Consider the following 22,364-nt stretch of genomic DNA (forward strand, 5'->3'; position numbering starts at 1 on the left):
TTATACGGGTGTGATTTCCCGCAACAGCCTTCACTGCTTTCTGTACAAATACGACATAGTTCCGTTCCCCGATTAACCGAATTTCCGGGTTAACCGAATCACTAAAAAAAGACAAAAGATTTTCTCCCCGTCACAAACTGAATTAAACTTATTGTTTTGGTCTTACGACTTCAGTTGAGTAATGTACAGTTCTTGTGTTTAGTTTTGAATGCATCATATGCTGCCAACAACGTGTTTTCACTCTTAAAATATATCAAATATACAGTACTGTATATATAGTAAGCTTTATTCCGGTTTAACCGAATTTTCGTTCAATCGAAACACCATCGACCCCATCAAATTCAGTTAAACGGGGATATAGTGTAGATAAATTCATTTATTTTCTAATCAGAGATGAAGCGAGAAGGATAGTGTTAGTAAAGTGAGATAGTGTTAGGATAGCAAAATTAGACACAAGACAGCATTTTTTTTTTTCGTATAAAAATCAGGGCCGGCCCTAAAGGAAGTTGCCGCCCCCTTCCCTTTCTCCGGAAAGAACAAATCTTAAAAGTCACGATTTTAAGTATGCAACCCCATCATGAATAACGAAGAAGAGGGTAAATGCACTCGCACTCAGAAAATCCTAAACACCACAAATGCAATCTAGTTGCGTCTGTTTTTTTTTTTCTTTAAATAATAATCTAAGCAAACACACCTGCACAGGAAAAATTGTAATCCTTTTTATATAATTCAATATCAAGCTTCAATCTCAATATATTAGTTTGCAATTCCAGGGCAACTATCTCTTTTATCTTTATTTCTTGATTTTCCTTCTACATCTGTTAAATTTGTTTTTAAAACTTGTTTCCATCGTTAATGATAAGGTACTTGTTTGTGATAAGGACAATCATATCAAAACAGTGATAACTAATTAAATGGAACAGGTGTTCGCTTCTGTTTGATAATTGAGTTCTTGTATTTGACAATAATCAAGCAATTCATGCTGGGTCCATGTGACCTCAAACTAATGCGACCTAAACATGATTTATGAATGTAGTATTCAAATAGAAGGTCAGCTTAGTAAATTTAACTACCATCATCATGAAGTGTGTTTGAAACAAGAGATATTTATTTTAAATAAAATAGTTAAGACAGATTTTTCCGCCTCGTGCAAATGCACGTGTTGCACATACGGTAGAGCCACCCTGATAAAAGTAATAATAAGAATTGATTTAACATACTCAAATTTTGGAAGTAACACCCCAGGAAGTAGTAAAGTTCTTCAATGGGGCTATTGCCCCACCTAACGCCATCCAATGTTGTTAATAATTAATGTGGAAAGAACTATCGGGTCATGTTATCGGTAGAGGACGCGGAGTGCAATAGAAAACTAATATTAAATACGTCCGTCTTTCGGGTCGTGAGAAAAAGTACCGGTATCCTCAAAGTTAAACAAATGTAAATAGCTAAGCTTTGAGGTCAGGTTTCACGTGACGTCATGAATGAATTTGTTTTAAAATAATTTCATTCATTCCGCAAAATCAAATTAGTATACACCTAGGTATAACAAAAAATAGTTTACAAATTTACCCAAGCGTGTGGACTTTTATCATTAGCATAGTACAGTGGTTCTCAAACTTGTTACCGCGACCCACATTAAATATTAAAAAAGTACTTTGTGGCCCACCTACTTTTATTCAAATACACATTGCCATTCTACGTAATGGTGATGTATTTCAAAGCAATTAAATTTTGTAAATCATATCTCTAATTTTTACATACAAAGGTAACACTATTCTCAACGCAATGCCCTACCCCGTGACAGATTTTGACTGACCCATTCTCTTTCCATCCTAACCCAGCATCTCTACTGACTGTACAACAAGACAAATCTCTGAGTAACCACTTACTCTTCGCCTCATGAACAAATGCTTTCCATTTTCATTTCATGAATTGTACTTACTTTACAACATATGTTTTTTGTATCAAAATAAAATTTTCACAATTAAAAGGAAAAAAACTTGTCGCGACCTACCACAGAAACGGTCCGCGACCCACACTTTGAGAAACACTGGCATAGTAGACTTTGAACAGTATAGTGACCTAAATACTCTCAACTACCAACAATAATAAACAGAAATTAAAGGCACAACAATAGCACATTTAAATTGAATTGAACAATTTACTTTTAATTCATTGATAAGGTACTTACTCTGAAGGTTCATACTGGATGGAAACATACTGGCCCGATGATGTTCCTGAGGTCGAGACATGACCGCACATTGGCTAGGGGTGCCCATAGCAGTGGGATTGTATGACCTCATCGTTGCCGCAGCAGCAGTATACCTGTAAGCTTGAGACATTTGACTGCACGAAGTCAGATCACCGTAAGAACACGGCATATTGGACAATCCTGTTGGGTCCATTCCGGACAAAGAACAGCTCGAGGTATCGAACCCGGCTTGGTTAAGATAAGAGTAGTCCATTCTGTTTTTTGGTTGATTGTTAACTAATGCAGTCTCTCTCTTTCTCTCTCTTTCTGTAAATATCAACAACAATAAGTTTGCGATCTGATTGTTGCTTTAGTAGTCACTGGACACGTGGTTTCCAAAGAGTCACTCGCGAACACATAATAGAAAAAAAATCGAATTTTCTTTTTTGTCGGCGTGATGTCTATTAATGAACAAACCGTTTTAAATTGTATATGCACTAGAATAGAGGCTCTGTTATTGTCTTAAATAGTTTGATTCTGGTTTTTTTGAACTGAACAACTTTTTTGGTCCTTTTTTTTATTTCCAAAAAGTAAACAAATAAGTAAATAAAAAAGCAAGTTTTTGAATGAATTAGGAAAATGTAAGGTCAAACATGAGAAGCAAGGTAAAAAAGTATTTATAGGTTAAATATGAAATCTTACTTTTGAAGGTTAAAAGAAAGAGGAAAAAACGGGAAAAAATAAAAACTGAAAAAAAAAATCACTTGAACGTATTCGAAGTCGTCGGTAAGTCCCTGAGCGGGAATCCCGCTATAATCCTTCCACTCGCAAAGGAAGGATTTTGTAATTGAATCAGTTCCGATATCAAATTATGGCGATTACGGATAATATCGGGAAGTTTTCTGAGTGTGTGCGAAAAGACCCGCTGAAGCTAGGCCCCGACGTCCAGACCGACTGGGTGAGTCGAAATCAAATGATAAGCTTAATTCAATAACTTTGGTTGTGAGGACCGCGTTCGCTTCATAGGCCCCGCTATCTTTTCCGGGGTCCGTAGCGGGGTGTGGGCGGGGAAAAGTCGCTCTTCGCGGAGAGGGTGGAGTCACTGGAAAAGAAGAGCGGGGGGAAACAAGGCTGTTACAATATTCTCTCTCTCTTTCTCCCCCCACTCTAGAACGTTTTTAGCCAATGCCTGCCACTCCCAGGTTCTCCGACCGCGGCGTGCCATTGGCTCGCGTATTCACTGACAACTGCTTACGTCATATGACGGATCCCTGCCACTTTCGCGTAGAAACTTTGCCTTTTGCCTGCTTTTGGTGACAACACGACAGTGCTGCGTAACGGGGAAACGATCCCTTACCCTCTCCTCCAACTTCTATCTCGTAAAACATTGCCTCCCCCCCTCTCGCTTTTAATCCCGCTTGGTATCCAACCGAACAGACGAGCTATCTTCAACTAATCACCAAAGAACTGTTTCTAGATACTTCCCCTATACGCTACCTCCCCCATACTCACCACGTCTATGATTATATCCTTCCACGAAACATTTATTTGGTTGCTCAAAATAAAATTTCCTCGACGTTATAACGTTATCATGTTTTTAACCGTATACAACGATATAAGGTGCAGTTGAACAATATGGAGGCCAAGATTTGAGAGGCCAAGTTTAAGGGTAAAAATCTATCATTTTATAGAGATAGTGCATAAGGAATTCATTTAAGGAGGCGACACAACTTTAACTAAAGGAATATGGTACAAATATTCTTTTTGAAATAATTGTAAACCTCGTTTCCATGTAATCCTTCATAAAGGGAGCGTCGCACACAGTGTTCGCACTCTACAACTCCTTATGGGCATTTCCCCAAGGAGAGGCGCCCGAAGAAAATTCCCTGGGTGGGGGGGGGGGCTCTCCATAGTTGTTGCTATATCACATCTGGTATTTCTGGTATTTAGGGGAGACCGGGGTATTCACGAACACTTAAGCTTTGGTTATAAATAACTCTTTCGTTTTTGAAGGTAAAATTAAGATTTTTTGTGTATAGAAAAGCTTGGAGTTTTTCCTGTTTACTAAAGTGCAGAGAAAAGTCAAAATTAACATATTTTTTAAAAAACAAATCAGTGAGATGTTTTTAAAATGTACCCATGTCCGGGATTGCCCCAGTGATCGGGGTAATCCTGAACATACTGTTTACTTTAAACTTTCCTTTACGAAACAAGCGAAATGCATTAATATACATTAAAAATATGCCGTAATTTAATATTTTTAATCTTTAATAAGAATTATAATTACAGACATAACTAATAAATATAGCAAATAATAAATATAGCAAACTATTCTAATTAATAAAGCTATTAACACTTATTACCAAGATATGATCTATTTCCCAAACCAATTTCATTAACTTATTACTTACTTTTCAATAAAAAGAACTATTTAAACATTTTTGATAATTTATTTCATACCATGGGGAGATCCCGAACCTTCGGGGTAATGGCAAACATTCTGTCTGACATTTCCCCATGAGACACTATTTTATTGTCATAGTTGAAACTAATTGTTGACTGCATGCAGGCTAGTAAGATTACAAAGAACTAATGCTCAAATATAGGGGAATATATAGCCTTATCCAGGGCCGGATCCAGGATTCTCTGAGGGGGAGATGCACCAATAAGTACCAGTACATTTGATTTTTTTTTTTTTTTTTTTTTTAAGCCTTTAGGCATCTGTGATGTGAATGAGGAATTTCTTTGGAAATGCTAAATGTCTGCTCTCAATGAATTCTTTTCCTTCAACCTTCAGAAAATTGACTTAAACTATTGATTTTGCAAAACTCACTGCTAGCTTCTCACTTTAGGTAGTGTATATTTATAACGAAGGGGGGGTGCATGTACATCTTTGCACCCCCCTAAATCCGGTCCTGGCCTTATCTGTAACAATATAGATAAGATAAGAGCCAACGTGCCTTGCCTACATTGTTGAATCAACGTTATAAGCTAATCTACAAAAACAACAAAACGTCTTCTTCCTGGCAATCCATTCAACTGACTGCTACCAAATTTATGCTACACTTTTCCAGGTCCCTCCGCTAGCGTGCAGCAAAATCATGTTTTCTAACAAGCTTCCTTGGGCTTAAACTTAGGTGTTCGGCATTACCTCAGTGTTCGCGAATACCCCGGTTTCCCCTAATATATATACTTGGTTTGCTATATTATGTACAGTCTTGGGAAGTAACGTAACGCAAGTAACGCGTTACTTGTAACGCGTTACTTTTTAAGTAACGTTTCCTAGTAACGCGTTACATTTTTTCCAAAGTAACTGTAACGGTAACGCGTTACAAATTTTTAAGTAACGTAACTAGTTTGCGTTACTTTTTTCGCGTTACATTTCGGATGAGTAACTACGATATATGTATTTTTTTCGGAAACAAATATTTCTTTCCTGTAAGTGAATTTCCCAGAATAGAACAATGGAGCATGAACGATGTCAGTGACCGACGATTCCTGCACTGTTCTCCTTTTCCCGTTTCGCCTTATGACCTCTAGCAATGAAATTAGCATGTAAAACCTGTTATCACTTTTCATCTTAGTGTAAGGCGGAACGGGAAATCTCGATGTGCATTTTCCCATTTCGCCTTACGAACTTCATGTTGGTAAGCTGCAAATACATTCATAGATACAATTTGATTTGTTTATTTATATAACAAAATATAGTGCCACTTGCTTTTTTTTTTGGAATTGAGGACAGCGTCAGGGAAATCGCGTGTACTGATTGCAAGCACCTGGAAGATTTTGTCTTAGATTTTGACAGCTCCAAACCAATACATTCAGTGAGTGAACTACGAGTGCAATGGTACTGGTAGTCTTATTTTACTTTGATTGGTGTTGTTTTTATAAAGATGGAGAACGAAAATATTTTATCGTTCGAACATTTGAAAGAATACTTTTTCTTAAAAGCTGAAGATGAGGGTGAACAAAAAGTAAAGTGGTGCCCCGGCGGGAAATATTTATCAACAACTAGGATGCCATAATTAATGACATACAGTAAGGGGTTAATATGAATAACCTGTGTTCTAATGGTCAGGCCTACTTTATTGATGTAATGTTGATTGTATGGAATATTAGAATTCTTTTCCTATCCTAAAGTCCCGTTGATTATAGAGTTTGGAACAACTAGCTTTAAAAAGCATGTATCGATTTTAGAGTTATTGGCAAGTTTGATTCACCCCCAGTTCATGTGTTTTCATTTTGTCAGTTGTAGTGTAATGTTTCTTTATATTCTGTATTTTTAATTTTACATAGCAACATTGTTATTAGATATTATATAATTAGTTGAGCAGAATAATAATAAGCAACCGTTTTTTCTAACGCATAAGGATGGGCACGAGTCAAGATAAAACTCGACTCGAATCCAAGTCGAGTTTCGAGTCGAGTCAAAAGAAATATTCTCGAGTCGAGTTCCGAGCCGATTCACTGTTTTTGGCGTCGAGTTTCGAGTCGAGTCGAGTTTGATAAATGGCTCGCTCGTTTTAACTCGTTTTGAAATCATGGCCTGATTACACTGGAAAGCGAAAGCCATGAGAAATGTAAGCTAAGCAGTAATATGGAATACTTTTAGTGCTGTTCACGAGAGGGGACACTGCTCGCATCTCGTCTCGTCTCGATAGCGAGACTACAAGAGATTTTTTTAATAACAAGCTTAGCTCGGCTCGGCTTAACTGAGCCGATGGCTCGAGCCGGCTCGCTTGGAGTGAACCATCGGCTCGAGCTGGCTTGGTTGGGATGAGCCATCTGCTCGGTTCGACTAAGCTGAGCGAAGGGCTCTAGCCGACTCGGTTGGGTGAGCTATTGGCTCGGCTCACTTCTCGGTTTGGGTCGATAGTGAAACTGTGAGCCGATCTGTTCGAGTCGTTGACAATTCTAAACCCGGTCCGAGAAGTTTTTAAGATATATGGCCAGTGCCGTATAACTTTTAACAATGTTTGGCTCGAGCCTAAATGCTCAACCTAGACCCTCAACCCAAATTCAGAAGCTCGTGAACAATGTCCTTGACTCCTACACTTCACGACTACCGAGGTTGGCAATCAACTACTTTTTTAGTATTCAGATATAAACCGCCTATCTTTCATGTTTATACACAGTGTTGTTATAATAATAATAATAATAATAATAATAATAATAATAATAATAATAATAATAATAATAATAATAATTTTTAGTAGTAGTAGTAGTACCATTGATAATAATTATATTGTCTGTGTAAGACACTTGAAGAGAGTACTCGAAAGTATACACCAGATTTGGTTCGACTCGACTCGAAACTCGACCCGAATTCGATTCGAGTTGGAGGAAATTTTTCAAGCCAAGTACTCTTGTCGAGCTCAAAGATGTCTGTTTCTAGTCGAATCGAGTTTCAAAGAAAACTTGTTCGAACTCACTCGTGCCCATCCCTACGAGTAACGCAGTATGGCATTCTAGTCAATGTTACATTACATTAAAGTGTTCATATAGCTGTCAAGTAAAAATTTGTCCTTGCATTTACATAAATCGATTCAGAACGTGCAATATAATAATAATAATAATAATAATAATAATAATAATAATAATAATAATAATAATAATAATAATAATAGCGGTTGTAATAGTAGTACGGAAACATGAAGTAATAAGATCTTTTTCATATATTCAAATTTTCGGACTTAAAAGTAACGCGTTAGTAACGCGTTACTTTCGAAGTAAAGTAACAGTTACTTTTTTGAGGCAAGTAACGCGTTAGTAACGCGTTACATTTTAAGAGAAAGTAAAGTAACTTGTAACGCGTTACATTTTTACAAGTAACTTACCCAACACTGATTATGTATACATTTTCGTCAGCCGGGAGGCTCAAATGTATTTTAGGGCTTTCTTGTGGCCCTATGGTTTGCATAAGGGCCTACCATGCAAGGGGAAAAATGAAAAATTAAATGGAATCTTTCAGTGTAACGTCCCACGCTATGTCCTTGAGACTAAGAGAGACCTCTTATGACCCAGAATTATTCTGATAATTTCCAGATGAAATTAACAAAATAGGACATAAATTTTTATATATAAATTTCCAAAACTTTCTCCAGAGTCAAATATAGTGAAATAAAATATTTTGGTTTAACGTGGAGACGACGAATAAGGCAAGTGGTGGAATGAGAATATTGGAGGAAACGAGAGTTTCTTGACAAAACCCACAGAAACGATGTTGTCCACCACAAACTTACTCGTCAGGGCATCGAACCAGCGATGCCACACACCAGAGGTAAGCGCTCTACGATACAGGGGACATAACAATAAAAAAAAACATGTTATACTTATGTTATAGGTATAACATAAGATTATACCTATAATCTTTATAATTCTACTTACGAACGAAAAATAACTGTTATTGATATAGTTGTGATTCAAGAAATTTGGTTACGATATAGACCCTCTAATGGCTGTTTTGTGATTTGGCGATTTTCATAGTAATAATAATAATAATAATAAAAGGTAGTGCTGATTACAGGATGAGACACAATGTCTAATTCATTTTGTAAAAGTCTCGTCTCGTCTCGTCTCGTCTCGATTCTCGAAAAAAACTTCTATAGTAGTGTTGTCCACGAGCCGAAACCAGACGAGATAAGAAATAATATTTTCTCGTATCGTTTCGTAAATTCATGAGCAAAATTTATGATTTAATTTTTTCCCCTTGCTTCATTTCATCTACAAGTTATCAGAATACTAGTGCATTAAGAGAGGCCCGCAAAAGGTGTGATATAACAGAATTTAAACTATTCTTATTACGTATTGTTTGACTTATCTGAATAAGTTAATTTAATATACCTAATATACCTATTTAATATAATAACAGAAACCAACTTCTATGAAGTGGGCCGCGGTGACTTAGTGGTAGAGCGTTCACCTCTGGTGAATGGGGTTCCTGGTTCGATTCCACCTTGTGCCAAGTGTACTTTGTGGCGAACCAACACCGTGTGCGTGGGCTTCCTCGAGGTCCTCCAGTTTCCTCCCACTTTCTTCATTCCACCATTTCCTTCATTTATCATCATTACCGTCTCGTTTAGCCTACACAACATGACCGTGGGACGTAAAATCCAGGGATTTTCAAATTCTATCAATTTGTGCCCAAAACAAATCTCATACACCTTTGGTAATTAAGTATTCATAACAAATTACACAAAATGTACAGAACCATCTTACACAATCTTAAATAACACCTTTTCCGATTAATTACGTGTGTAAATTTCACAACACTCATCACGTTTTTGATGCGAGAATCGTGACGAAACGAAAAATTCCTCGTCTCGTGGCAAACACTGAAAAAAAGCAAAATAATTAGGTCCATGTAACTTTATTATCTGTGTATGTCGCTGTATAATCCAAGTAATCATTGTAGTATTAATATTGTTATATACAGGGTGTCCCATATTTAAACTTACAACTTTGGATATTCTCACGCACGTCGATCTCTACTCTTTTGTTGTCGGCGTCACTAATGAATTGTGGTCACCAAGGTCATAAGATATAGCAGCATTGGAGTATTTTTGAGGGACTACCGCAAGAACAGAGGCTATAGAAACAGACCAGGTACGATGCACGACCTCTGAACAAGAATCAAATGCAAGAAAAACAATATTGATGTACACAGAGGGAAAAAAACGTGTGTGGCGTACGTAACAACGTAAGTTACATACGTAAATCCTGTAGTTTGTAGACTTAAGAAGCCTCATCCCGGCAAAATTAAAATACCGCTAATTTTACAGTAATTATGTGATATCTTCAAATAGATAAAAGATAATTGAAATATGGAACAAGAGCGCCCTAGACAATATTATTTTGCGTGAGGTACCGTTATCACAAGTCACCTAGTGGCTTTCCGTTTTCAGCTGTTTAGAAACGCGAAAATAAATGCCGATTTTCAAAATGGCTCGAAATCAAAAGCAGATAAGTGAGTCGTGATAACGGTTTCTCATGTAAAATAATATTGTCTAAGGCGCTCTTGTTCCACATTTCGATTATCTTTTACCTATTTGAAGGTATCACATAATTACTGTAAAATTAGCGGTATTTTAATTTCGTCGGGATGAAGACTCTTAACGTATGGCTATCGCTAACATCCTGCAGCAAACGTATAACTGAAAAACGTATGTTTTATAACACTTTCCGTATGTGTTCCATTTATAGACCTCCTTTCCGTGTGAAATAAAGAAATGTATATAGACGGTCAGGATCTCACATACAGATGGATACATAGGCCTATAACTGTTTCTATTTCCCTTTTTCAGGACAGACTTGTCAGCTGTAGCCCAATCCACAATAATAATGGAGCACCTGAGTTGTTCAGCATACAAAATTGAAAGTAGAAATGCTGGTAGAAGAATACATTTTATTAGTTGGTACAGAAATTCTTATCATTGGTACCAATATGGAGGAACATGAAAATGAAGAGCTAGAACAGCACAGTATTGCCTGTATGGATACTTTATATAAAGCATATTCTGGATTAGTAAAGTTTGGGTTGATTAGTTCTTGTGTCATGAACTACATGGAATACTTAGGTCCTATATCTATTCTCTGCAGTTTCATACTTGATTATACAAAATAAGTGTTATTAAAGCTTTCTTAATAAAAAATTAAGTAAATAATTTTAAAAGTAGTTTTTTTTTTTTTTTGCTGGGTGTATGACCATTGGCGGATTCAGGATATGATCAACGGGAGCTAAACCATGGTTTGCCGCTTTATCCAGTGTAAAGCAGGATTGAAGCCCATTTTATCCAACGTATACCTGAGCGTCAAGGGAGGCTATAGCTCCTATAGTCCCCCCTTGGATCCGCGCCTGTGTATGACTATTTACTGTTACCAACGAGACGAGAAATAAGGTTTTTCCTGTCTCGTCTCAATTCTCGGAGAATTCTTTCTAGTTTCATCTCGACTCTGGAGAAGTAAAGCTCTTACCTCTGGTGTTTGGAGTTCCTGATTTCGATCCCCGGCCAAGTAAGTTTCTGGCGGACAACACCGCGTCCGTGAATTTTCTCGGAGTATTCCCGTTTTCTTCCCCATTCTCATTTCGCCAATTCGTTCATCATCATTCACTTGCCTAAATCTTCCGTCTCCCTTGGTGTAACAGGTAGAATCGTGGGACGTTAAATTGAAAGATTTCGTTTCACTTTTTCTACTCTGGAGAAACCTTTTTTCATCTTTACTTTTGTAAAATGTATAAAATTTATACAATAAAAGATAAATTCTGACCAAAGCATATTACCTAATTAACCTAATTACCTATACCTAATTACCTAACCATATTACCTATATTACCTAATAAATAATAGCGTTACAGTTTCGGAAAATTAACTTTGCTTTCATCAGACACATTCTGAATTACAATTTCTCAGACTACAGCTTATAAACTTCTTAAAGTGAGAGGAGCTCACATCTATGAACCAATCAGATTCGTCCTTTCATTTTTAACATTTTTTTAAAATTAATTATACATTTGCAACTGTTAATGACCCAACTTTCACTTAAGAGCTAAACTTTTAATTGGCACACTTGTGTATTCTTAAGAGGCCTCGTCCCGACGAAATTAAAATACCGCTAATTTTACATTAATTATGTGATACCTTCAAATAGATAAAAGATAATCGAAACACGGAACAAGAACGCCCTAGACAATATTATATTTTACATGAGATACCGTTATCACGACTCACTTATCTGCTTTCGATTTCGAGTCATTTTGAAAATCGGCATTTATTTTCGCGTTTCTAAACTGCTGGAAACGGAAAGCCACTAGGTGACTTGTGATAACGGTACCTCACGCAAAATAATATTGTCTACGGCGCTCTTGTTCCATATTTCAATTATCTTTTATCTGTTTGAAGATATCATATAATTACTGTAAAATTAGCGGTATTTTAATTTCGCCGGGATGAGGCCTCTTAATGAATAAAATTTATCCTCTGCTTTTTTTTCCTTCTTAATTTTATTCCACGAAAGGTGTGGTATAACAACATTTACACCACGTTTACTATTAAAGTACATTGTGTAAATGATTTACATACGTAATGTGTAATGAAGTACATAGTGTATTTCTAAACGTTGATAAATGCTATTCACTGTGTTCGTGTAATCACTTTATCATTTTAATACTATGAATTATATAACACTAAAATAGAGTTCGAGACCAAAGACTTGCTGGAAGTAGTCGAAATTCTCGTCTTATCTCAGAATATATTTTTAAGATCTCGACTTTTTAACAAACTACAAGAATTCTAGATTTTAGAATGACATTTTATTTTAGAATTTATATTTCAAATTATTATTATTATTATTATTATTATTATTATTAGTAGTAGTAGTAGTAGTAGTAGTAGTAGTAGTAGTAGTAGTAGTAGGGTCGGCGATTAGGGAGTAAGAGGGAACAGTTGCCCCCATGTTTTTGAAGTGACCATTTAATGTATATAGGTTCATTTAGATATGTAAAGTTTTTGTATGTATTACTGGTTCATAGGGAAAAAATTATACATACAGTATAATATTTGTTGTTGCGTGAGTATGTATTGCTTATTTGTCTTCCGGTGGACTTTAAGAAAGCTACAGGAATTGCATTTTAACTGCCATGGAAAACGGCCCCAAAAAATTAACCTATTGGAGCACAACAATCCTTGCGTACTTTCATTTCTTCTTACAAGAGCTCGATATGTTAATCAGCGGCTTTGAAACTATCTGAGAGAACATTTAGCAAAAAGAAAGAAAGAAAAAAAGAAAAGAAAGAAAAAAGAAAGAAAGAAAAGAAAGAAAAAGAGAAGAAAAAAGAAAAGAAAAGTCTTTCACAAGTTATCCTTTAATTGCACAAAAATTGACAGTTCCTAAAGTGTCATTATTCATAACTATGATTAATATTATCCTTTCTATTTATTTGTTTTGCAAGTATGTTATTAAATAATCTGATCAGACAATTTTCGAGACAGAATTTTAAAATGTTTATGAGCAAGGAACCAAATCTCTTCTTACACTTTCGTTGTTTAAGAGTAGCTACTTGGTTTGCTCTTATGAATTTACTTAATAAAATATGAAATGCGGTATTTCAACTGGAAAAGATTGTATCCTACTGTATTAGTTATACAATCTTTTGTCAAACGAAGTGTTAGAAACAACTAGGAAAACTAACATTGATATACAAATATTCAGATCATGTCTTGCCCCCCCGTCACCACTTTTAACGTCCAAACGCCACCCCTGAGTAGTAGTAATAGTAATAATAAATATTTTTCAGTTAAGTTTAAGGGGCCGCGAAGTTACATTGGTTGGGAAACACTTGCACCCAAATTAGGCGAAAGCAACAAAAGAGGAAGAGAAAGAAGGAAAAAGAACAGCGGAATATAAGAAGGAAAGAAAAGAAACAGAAGGGTAATAAAAGAAAACTTAGAAGAGCAGATAATACAAAAATATTCAGCAATTGAGAAAATATGACTGACTCTACTTGTCTGGCTGAGCTAAATCCGATTGTGGCGCCATCATAGTCCCCTTTGCCTCTGTTACTACAATTGTATTATAGAAACCAAAATAATGACGTAAGCAAGACAAGCGAGAGAACCAACAAACTTCTTAAACGTCTTTCTTTTCTCCTCGCTTCTTTCCCTTATCTTTTCTCTAAAAAATTGTTCAGATCAGAAACAACAGAGAAACAAACTCCCATGGTTGCCAGGTCTCACGAAATTTTCTACAATAGACCTATAATTTGTAAATGAAATGAAAGATGAAATCATTAAGTTTTACGTCCCACGGTTTTGCTGCCTAGGCTAAAGGAGATGGTGATGATGAGAAATAAATGAACTGGAGGAATGATGAAAGTGGGAGGAAACGCGAGAACTCCGAGTAAACCTACGCACACTGTGTTTGTCCGCCAGAAAGCTCACTTGGTGCGAGCTGGGATCAAATCAAGGACCCCATGTACCAGAGGTGAACATTCTACCACTAAGCCACCGTGGCCCCACCTTTTATTTGTGTCAAAAAGTAATGTCCAAAGTTGAAAACACCGACAACGTTTAGCAGATGATTCCTAACACCAAGATAGGGCAAAAAGTATAGACCAACCTAGGTGCAGAAATACTTTCTTTCAGAGCTATGACCAGGTAAAAATTTATCGGAAAAATGCCAAAACTGCTCGAATAGTGGCGAACCTATCCTGGGGCCAGGGAGCCTAGGTCTTCCTAGTTTTTTGAGGGACAAAAACAATTGAAGGTATTATTTATATATATTTTTGGAAGTTTATAGTAAACTCATGATATACCTGCCAGAATCTGGGTTCTGGATGCCTCCCAGTTATTACGTTCTAGATACGCCTCTGAACTCGAGAAAAATGTCAGATCAAATTGGACAAAATGTAGACGTAATTCACAAGTGGGTGCACCAGAGGCGGCGGAATTGGCGATCCCGAGAGAAACTTGAGAATTCCATGAGTAGGCCTATTTTATCAAAAGTTGAATAAGGCAAATAAATGACAATGAAGTATAATACTTTAAGGAACAAGGGTCATAATTCATTTTTCATGTTAGAAGAATACTGATAAGAGTTCGAAAGGAGCAGAGATACGTAAGTTAGATTGATTTTCTTTGTCTCCGTACAGAATAAACTCTTTGGAGGAAGAATTGTTCCTCCAATGGATATATGCTTTGCAGAGATGGTGTGGGTCAATGAAAACAGTGACCCACCATAACCAACTACCCACCTTGTCCCACTCTGAGCCACCAAAACCCATGGTCATTAAATCTGACCCATCTAATCCAAGCCCTCCTCTCCACTGACTAAAGAGTTTACACTTGTAATAAAACAAGGCTGCGAAATTATCACTAATCGGAGTTTGAATTTTTACTGTCAATCGCTCAAGCACGGCTCTGTTACAATACCTTTATGATATAAAATGATAAAGTGATTGTCATGGGCCATATTACGATGAATTTTCAATTTAATTATCATATATATAATTGTTCCTTATTAAATTACAGATACTTTTCAATGGAAAATAGGATGAAAATGTCTCAAATCAAAGTAAAGTAAGGTAACGTAAAGAAAAAAAAATTCTGTAAAATTAGACTGTTTCGAAAGGCAAGTAGTAAGTCCTATTGTTATAATTACGATTACATATATCAATATCCCAATTTACCTGAAGTACTTTTCTCACTCATCTCAGATAAGTAAATAGAAAGAAATGAAAAACTAAGAAAAATGAAGGCCTTGAAAGTAAAAGGAAGACAAATTCACAATGTACTGAGCAAAAGTGTCGGTGGCTCAGAGTGGGTCACGATGGGGCATGTCCTATTGACTGATCCATTCACAAATTTTGACCCACAACTCACCACTGGCCTACTCTATCTCTGCCGTATTAGCCAACAATAGGTAGATACAATGCAATATTCTTAAGTGTTACTCAGTATCTGATTGTTGACTTCTAGACAGATGTAAAATCTTTCAGTCTCTCTCTCTCTCTCTCTCTCTTTTTTGGCCTATCCGGCTCTTGCGAAGTCGGGCTTATCAGAGTGCGAATTAACAACATTTTACTGTATTTACGTTGTGTTCTTAATTCTTTTCTAACGGAGTATATATGCGAAGTCAGTTGCTAGAATTAAGAGCTAACATTCTACCCTTGTTTGAGCCCATTTCTGGACAAGTTACTAACGCGTATGCTTTCTATGTGCATGGTCCCTCTTCGATTCCGATGCTGGTATTTCCCTCGGCTACAAACGCACGAAAAGGGACAAAAATCTCCAATCAAATCAATCTCCATTTTCTTTGTCAGTAATCCGGATATTATGCAACCCGAAACAAAATTATGAAGAGCGGGTTGTATAAATACTCAACGTACATATTATCCATAACCTTGTTTCTTTCTTTATTTATTTATCTTAATTAACAGCTTGAATCTTTGTAGTACACCGAGAGTCCAGTTTCCAAACTGTAAAACCAAAAAAACTGCTTTCCTGTACCTTCGTTACTTATCGAACTTTTCGAAATGAAAATGAAATGAAATCTTTAGTTTAACGTCTCACGATTATGCCCTTTGAGGCTAAGGGACACGATTATTAAAGCAAATGAATGATAATGGAAGAATTGGTGGAATGAGAAAGTGGGAGGAAACTGAAGTACCTCGAGAAAACTCACGGACACGATGTCGTGCAGCACTAACTTATTTGTCTGGGAATCGAACTAGGGACCCACACAGCAGAGGTAAGCGCTCTACCACTGAGCCACTGTGACCCCGTGGAACTTTTCGAACCGCTCCTCACTATACAATTTATTTGCTTTTTTTTTAAGTATATCTTGCTAGTAAAGGTATAGAAACTAAACTTACTGCAGTATAAGCCACGAAGATTAATGACTAACCAAATGATACACATTCCATTAAGTCCAATGTGGTCAACGTTGGGTTACAAGGGCATGATTACTTTGTTTTTATTTAAACGTTCTAAGCATAGCATCTAATTACCCCTCTGAGCTCCCAAAATTCCGTGCTTTCGGAAATTGAAGCCGGAAACGTGTTCACTAAAGTAACATTTGTTAGCAATTGCAGTTACACAGGGACCGCCACTGAATATTTTTTTTTAAGAAAAAAAGAAACTTTGACAATGATAATTTAACTACATATACCTGCTAACCCTTACAATGTAGCATCCATATTTTTGGGTATACTCTCTGAAGAGGGAGAAAGACGAAGCTAGTCAGAGGGGGAAGCCAGAAAATCCTTCTTTGCCTCTCTTTCCGCTGGCAACCATTTTCACGATCGCTTGAGCTTGTCGGTTTGTGTTAGGCTTAAGTGAAGAAGATGGAGATTCAAACAGCAACGGGCGAAATAATGCGCTTATTAAAAGCACACCGTCAACTCAGCTCAAGTCCTCGGCCACTCAACGTGAACGCGGGGTGACAACGTGGAAGCAGACGAAGGAATCAATCTGTTCATTCCCATAATTAGCATCTATTCTCTGACAACAATAATAAACACAATCACTCTTCAGCTCTCAATTAATTTGTTTCGTTATTTCCTCCCGTTAATTCATCCTGAGCTTTCTTGTCAGTTTTTTTTAATAGTGGTATAACGCGTTTCCAATTACGGTACTTGTATTTTTGGTTTTGTGGTCTAGGGTTCGATTCTTGGCAGGAGTCGAACGAGCTTTTTCTCTTTGATGAAGATAATTTTCTCCATTCATCTCCATATCCACATTTTTGAGTCTTTTTCTTTCTTTTAATGCAAAAAAAATATATATATGACTAGTTTTTGGTACCTGTGAACCTAAATAGTATCCCCAACGAAAGCGTAAAATGCTAAAGTGTAAAAGTGAAATAAAAGCAGGGATAGGAATTTCCAAAGAAGCATCCAAGAAAAAGACAAGTATTGAAGGAGCGGGAGACCCGGGTTCGATTCCCGGCGGGAGCTCATGCGCTTCGGATTCCACATTAATCAGTAGATCTCGTATCATACTGCCTCGCTGCTGAAAGAGATCAAACTCAAAATCAACTCAACTCAACAAGTCTGTACAAGATGTAACAAACGAATAAATTTTTGGTTATACAGAGGTTGTTCTGCCTACGTTTGGCCGATTTCATTCCTCCCCCCTCCCGCGCAGAATGGACTCAACCGACCTGGCTCGTGGAGTCCTGCAGTGTTGTGTAGTGGCTTCCTGGGAACGGAGTTGTTTAACGTGGACGACAATAACACACAAAGCAGGACCATTGTTGTGAGTGTTGTGTTAAATTTGTTTCCAAGGGTGTGGGTTTCCGCTCTGTGACCAAAATGCCGCCCAAATTAAGCCGGAAAGGCTATGTTGCGGCTCTTTATGACGCCCACTTTAGTGTTTCTGTCATTAGAAAACAGTGCAAGAAGAATGGTTGCAACATCAGTTTAAGTGGAATAAAAAATGTTATTAAAAAGTACAAGGGCAACGAAGCTCCACCATTTGGATCACCAACGAAGTTGCCTAGGAATCGGAAATGCACCAAGGCCACCTACACCATGCAGAGGAAACTTCGCAAAATGGCAATGCAAGAAAATCCGACAACACAAAGGTGTATGGCTGAAAGTCTTGACGTGTCTTTGAGGTCTGTGCGCCGGACGTTACACCATCAACTCAAGCTGGAAAAAGTAATGTAAGCTCGCGGCCATGCCCACCAAAAGGAACGAAAGTGTAACGCCCGGAAGCTGTACGGACGGCATCTGCAAAACAAGGGTGGATGTACGTCGTAACGCTCGATGAAGCATGGATTTACCTTTCCGACTGCGGCAAACCGAGAACCATCATGCACCGAGAGAAAAGCGCCAAGAACTTCAGAAGGTGGGTCCGTGTCTGTAAGAATCCTTCCCAAAAGGGTTCATGGTAGTTACTGGCTACTGTTACCGAGGTAAACTGAAGATTCGTAGGTTGGTGAACAACTGCAAAATAAATTCGCAGTATTTTCACGAGCAGATCATGTGGCCGATCTACGAGCATGAGATTCCAACAATGTACGAAAATGACGCCAATCTGGTGCGCATTCACATGGAGAAGGCCTCATCACATACCTCACGATCGTCCCTCGCATTATACAGGGAGATGGAGGAGGCAAGTGATATACAGGTGATACCTTTCAATGAGGTACCTCCCTCGCATTCTACAGGGAGATGGAGGAAGCAAGTGGTATACAGGTGATACCTTTCAATGAAGTACCTGTTAAATCTCCAGATGCAAGTCCTATGGACTATTGTGGTTTTGGGTTGCTTAAGCGGGCTTTGGGAAAACGGCGTTTGACAACTGTGGAAGGACTTTGGAAAGCTGTGCAAAGGAAATGGGACAAGATTCCCCTCCCAGTTCTTGAGAGAAGCCCGTTACAGTGGAAATTACGCTGTCGGGCTATTGTTAGGAACCAAGGGAAACACATCGAGCACTTACGTACCTGGCGCCATAGATTCTTCTAAATTTTTAGGTAAGTCGAAATTGGCCAAATGTAGACTGAACAACCACTATATTTCATCTTATGATAATGATTGTATCTTGTTTGATTTTTTTTTTTTTTTTAGACAGGCAGTAGAGATTTTGATCAGAGTGGAAGCCTCCATCCACCTAGAAACCCGGGTCATCAGCCTCCTAAGACCCCTTAATCCGGCCCTGCTAATCAACCTCCCAAGGATGGGTGATCATGTTCGGAGCCTACGTTGATACTATGTCCCGTAGTACGTTAGTATTTCATGCTAACTTTGTTATATATTGCCATGATACTTGTAGGATATATTCTTGGAGTACCAAGGTTTATTTTCAGATAGTTTTCGTCTGTCTGATGGCAGTGTTTCCAGCCAAAATAATTAATTCCCGCTTTTAGGTGAAAAATTCAGAAAATTTCCCTTTTCCCCTCTATTATTACCCTCTTATTGGCTACATTCAAACAAACGTACCACTACCTAAAAGCTTCGTCTTTGGCCTCCAGAACACACCATAAAAAGTTTCAATAGAATAATTAGAGAAGCTGTAGCCCCGCATTTTTGATTTTTGCTTGTGAGGCGTAAAAAGTGTCAAAATTTCATGTGTATGACAGAATTTTTTCTTTCCCTCTTTGGATGGAAGCAAGCGACTTCAGGATTTCACTGTACCTTGTCAACATACCAAAGATTCTTTTAGGTGACTTGGACCCATATAGCAGCAGTGGTACTAGATACAAAAAAATTTGAAATTCGGTTAGGGAATTTTTTGTAAATTTTCACCCCTACATTTTCCTAATAATTTCCCACCCGTTGGCAACACTGCAATGCAACTTGCACCAAAAATTAGCCACATCCATTTTCTAAAAAACAAGGCCTTAACCATATCAATCGAATGAATGGTTTTTGAGCAATAAGTCACTAACTAGAAATGTAGGAAAACGCCAAAAATGACCTGGGGCCGAAAGGAATAATCATACAATTTTGCTACTGTATAGGTACAAAGAAACAAAAGATTTGTAAGTTACGAGGGCTTCGACTCAAGTTCTGTTGATTGTTTCAATATTCTGCAACGTAAATCAATAAATAATAGTTGCCAGAAAAAAAACAGACATTTGAAGAAAAAAAACATGAAAAAGAACGATGTTTTTTATTGAAAAAAAACTTCACAGAAAAAAAAACGTTTTTTTACAACACTAATCCCTGTACATAATTTATACCGTTTACCAAACATTGTATGGGTCATCAAATCTAGAAAGCTTAGTTGGGTAGGTCATGTAGCTAGAATCGAAGAAAGTAGGAACGCTTTCGAAACTAACTGGAAAGTCAAACGGAAGAAGAATATGAGGAAAACCTAAGATGGATCTCGCAGAAATAGGAATACAAAATAGAAACTGGATCCAGTTGACTAAGGACAGAAGTCAATGGAGAGCTTTAATAAACGAGTCATTTAACCTAATGGAAAGAAAAGTCATGGAAATTACACAAATTTATTGTAAAAAATTCAATAAAGCCTTCTTCAAACTAAATAATTATTTTGTTCTTGAAATTGACAAAACGAATGAAGAATCTCTAACAAATATTTTATGCTTTTTTTTTATAAGGAGGCTGCTATCTTCTGTTAGAAAACATTAAATATCAATAACTCAGTGTACACGGAAATAACTTATGAATACTATAAACAAGATATAACGTAAGAAAGTAAGTATATTAAAGGGCTCCCATCTACCATACTTACAGGAAAATAAACTTGAACCATAGTAAATTCTGTGCTGTTTCTACAAACAAGCTTTTAAGTTGGAGAATTGCATTGTGTAAATTGTAAACGATATGCAACCTAAAATGAGGCAATGCATTGAAGGTTGCAGATCAATTCGGTTCATTATATGATTTTTTTTGACGCAATTTACCTTAGTCGTTTCTGAAGAACATCTGAAAAGAAAACAGCAAAATTTAAGATGTATTACTTAGAAGAGTATTTTTTTTTATGGAGGTAATTTTGCAGGCGACTGTCAATAACTCTCCTTGTTATTTCTTTGCTGATTATCTTCTTTAATTCTACTACGTCCTTTAAATCAGTGGTTCTCAACCTTTTTTGACTGACGACACACTATACTCAATGCTCACAACAGCCCGACACACTTACTTTTTATTATTATTATTATTAACGGTTATATATAAGTGACAATAGTTTAAGACTCTAGGTTTCTACGAGGTAGTATCTCTATGTAAGATTTAGAATTGCTACTGTCTTGATTGGAGGCGTTGACTAATACACTATGTCTCAAAATTATTTTAACTAATTATTCAATGCATCATTATTTTTAATTCTAACATTTCGTGCGCGACACATCATGTAGAACTGCACCACACACTAATGTAGCGCTACACACCGGTTGAGAACCACTGCTTTAAAGTGTTAGATTTCCGAGCTCTACTATTTGTAAGTATGGGAAGAGTTATAGAGTCTACGTCTCTCAGACAGACCAGCTTCAGATGTTACACATTGAAATTTCATTCATTAATTTGTTTTGTTATATTAATTATCAAGTATGTAAATTGTACTTACACTTTTGAGATATCTGAAAATAAAGTTCATTTTGATATTTGTTGATAAACATATTTATTAATTTCCAACTTAATATTACGAGGATGATTCAGGAAGCAATACCTCCAAGGTGATACCTTTATTTGTGTTTGACAGATAGCACCTACAGAGGTGTCAGTAGAAAGCTAGCAATGTCAGTTACAAATGGTGGCATTATTTTTCAACATAGTCCCCATTACGGGCAACACACTTGTGCCAACGCAAAACAAGGTTTTTCATGCCGTCGGCGAAGAATTGTGGTGGCTGCTGGGAGTGGGACGCCATTGCCGAAGTGCTGCTTCCACCTCCGCGTCACAACTGTAGCGTTGGCCCTTAAGGTGATACTTAAGTTTGGGGAAGAGTCAAAATTCGCAGGGCGCAAGATCCAGACTATAGGCAGGATGAGGCAGAATGTCGACAACACTTTGCCAGCAGATGGGACAACTCTGAATTTTTTGGCGGAGAAGAGGACGTGTGGCGGTACTCTATCGACTGACGATTAGTTTCCGGCTCGTAATGGTGTATCCATGACTCACCGCCGGCAAAGAAAGTTCCTGGACGTACAACATTCCGCAGTTAGAAATTCAATTACACCCTATTGTTTCAACCAGACGTCTCTACTGGAT

General features: G+C 37.2%; 1 protein-coding gene across 2 annotated transcripts in view; it reads right to left on the reverse strand.

The window, feature by feature from the left end:
- The window catches only part of LOC145669502 (uncharacterized), a 230,147-nt gene extending 226,821 nt beyond the window's left edge, over positions 1-3,326 (reverse strand). The window contains exon 1 of one of the 2 annotated variants that reach the window (XM_081737682.1): positions 2,192-3,326. In XM_081737682.1, the coding sequence (XP_081593808.1) occupies positions 2,192-2,465 (274 nt within the window). In that variant the 5' untranslated portion in view covers positions 2,466-3,326. The remainder of the gene's footprint in view (positions 1-2,191) is intronic. The other variant, XM_081737683.1, reaches the window with a different exon arrangement.
- Positions 3,327-22,364: the final 19,038 nt, after the last annotated feature.

Source organism: Thermobia domestica, chromosome 14 (genome assembly GCF_964235325.1).
Source record: "Thermobia domestica chromosome 14, izTheDome1.hap1.1, whole genome shotgun sequence".
Taxonomy (NCBI): domain Eukaryota; kingdom Metazoa; phylum Arthropoda; class Insecta; order Zygentoma; family Lepismatidae; genus Thermobia; species Thermobia domestica.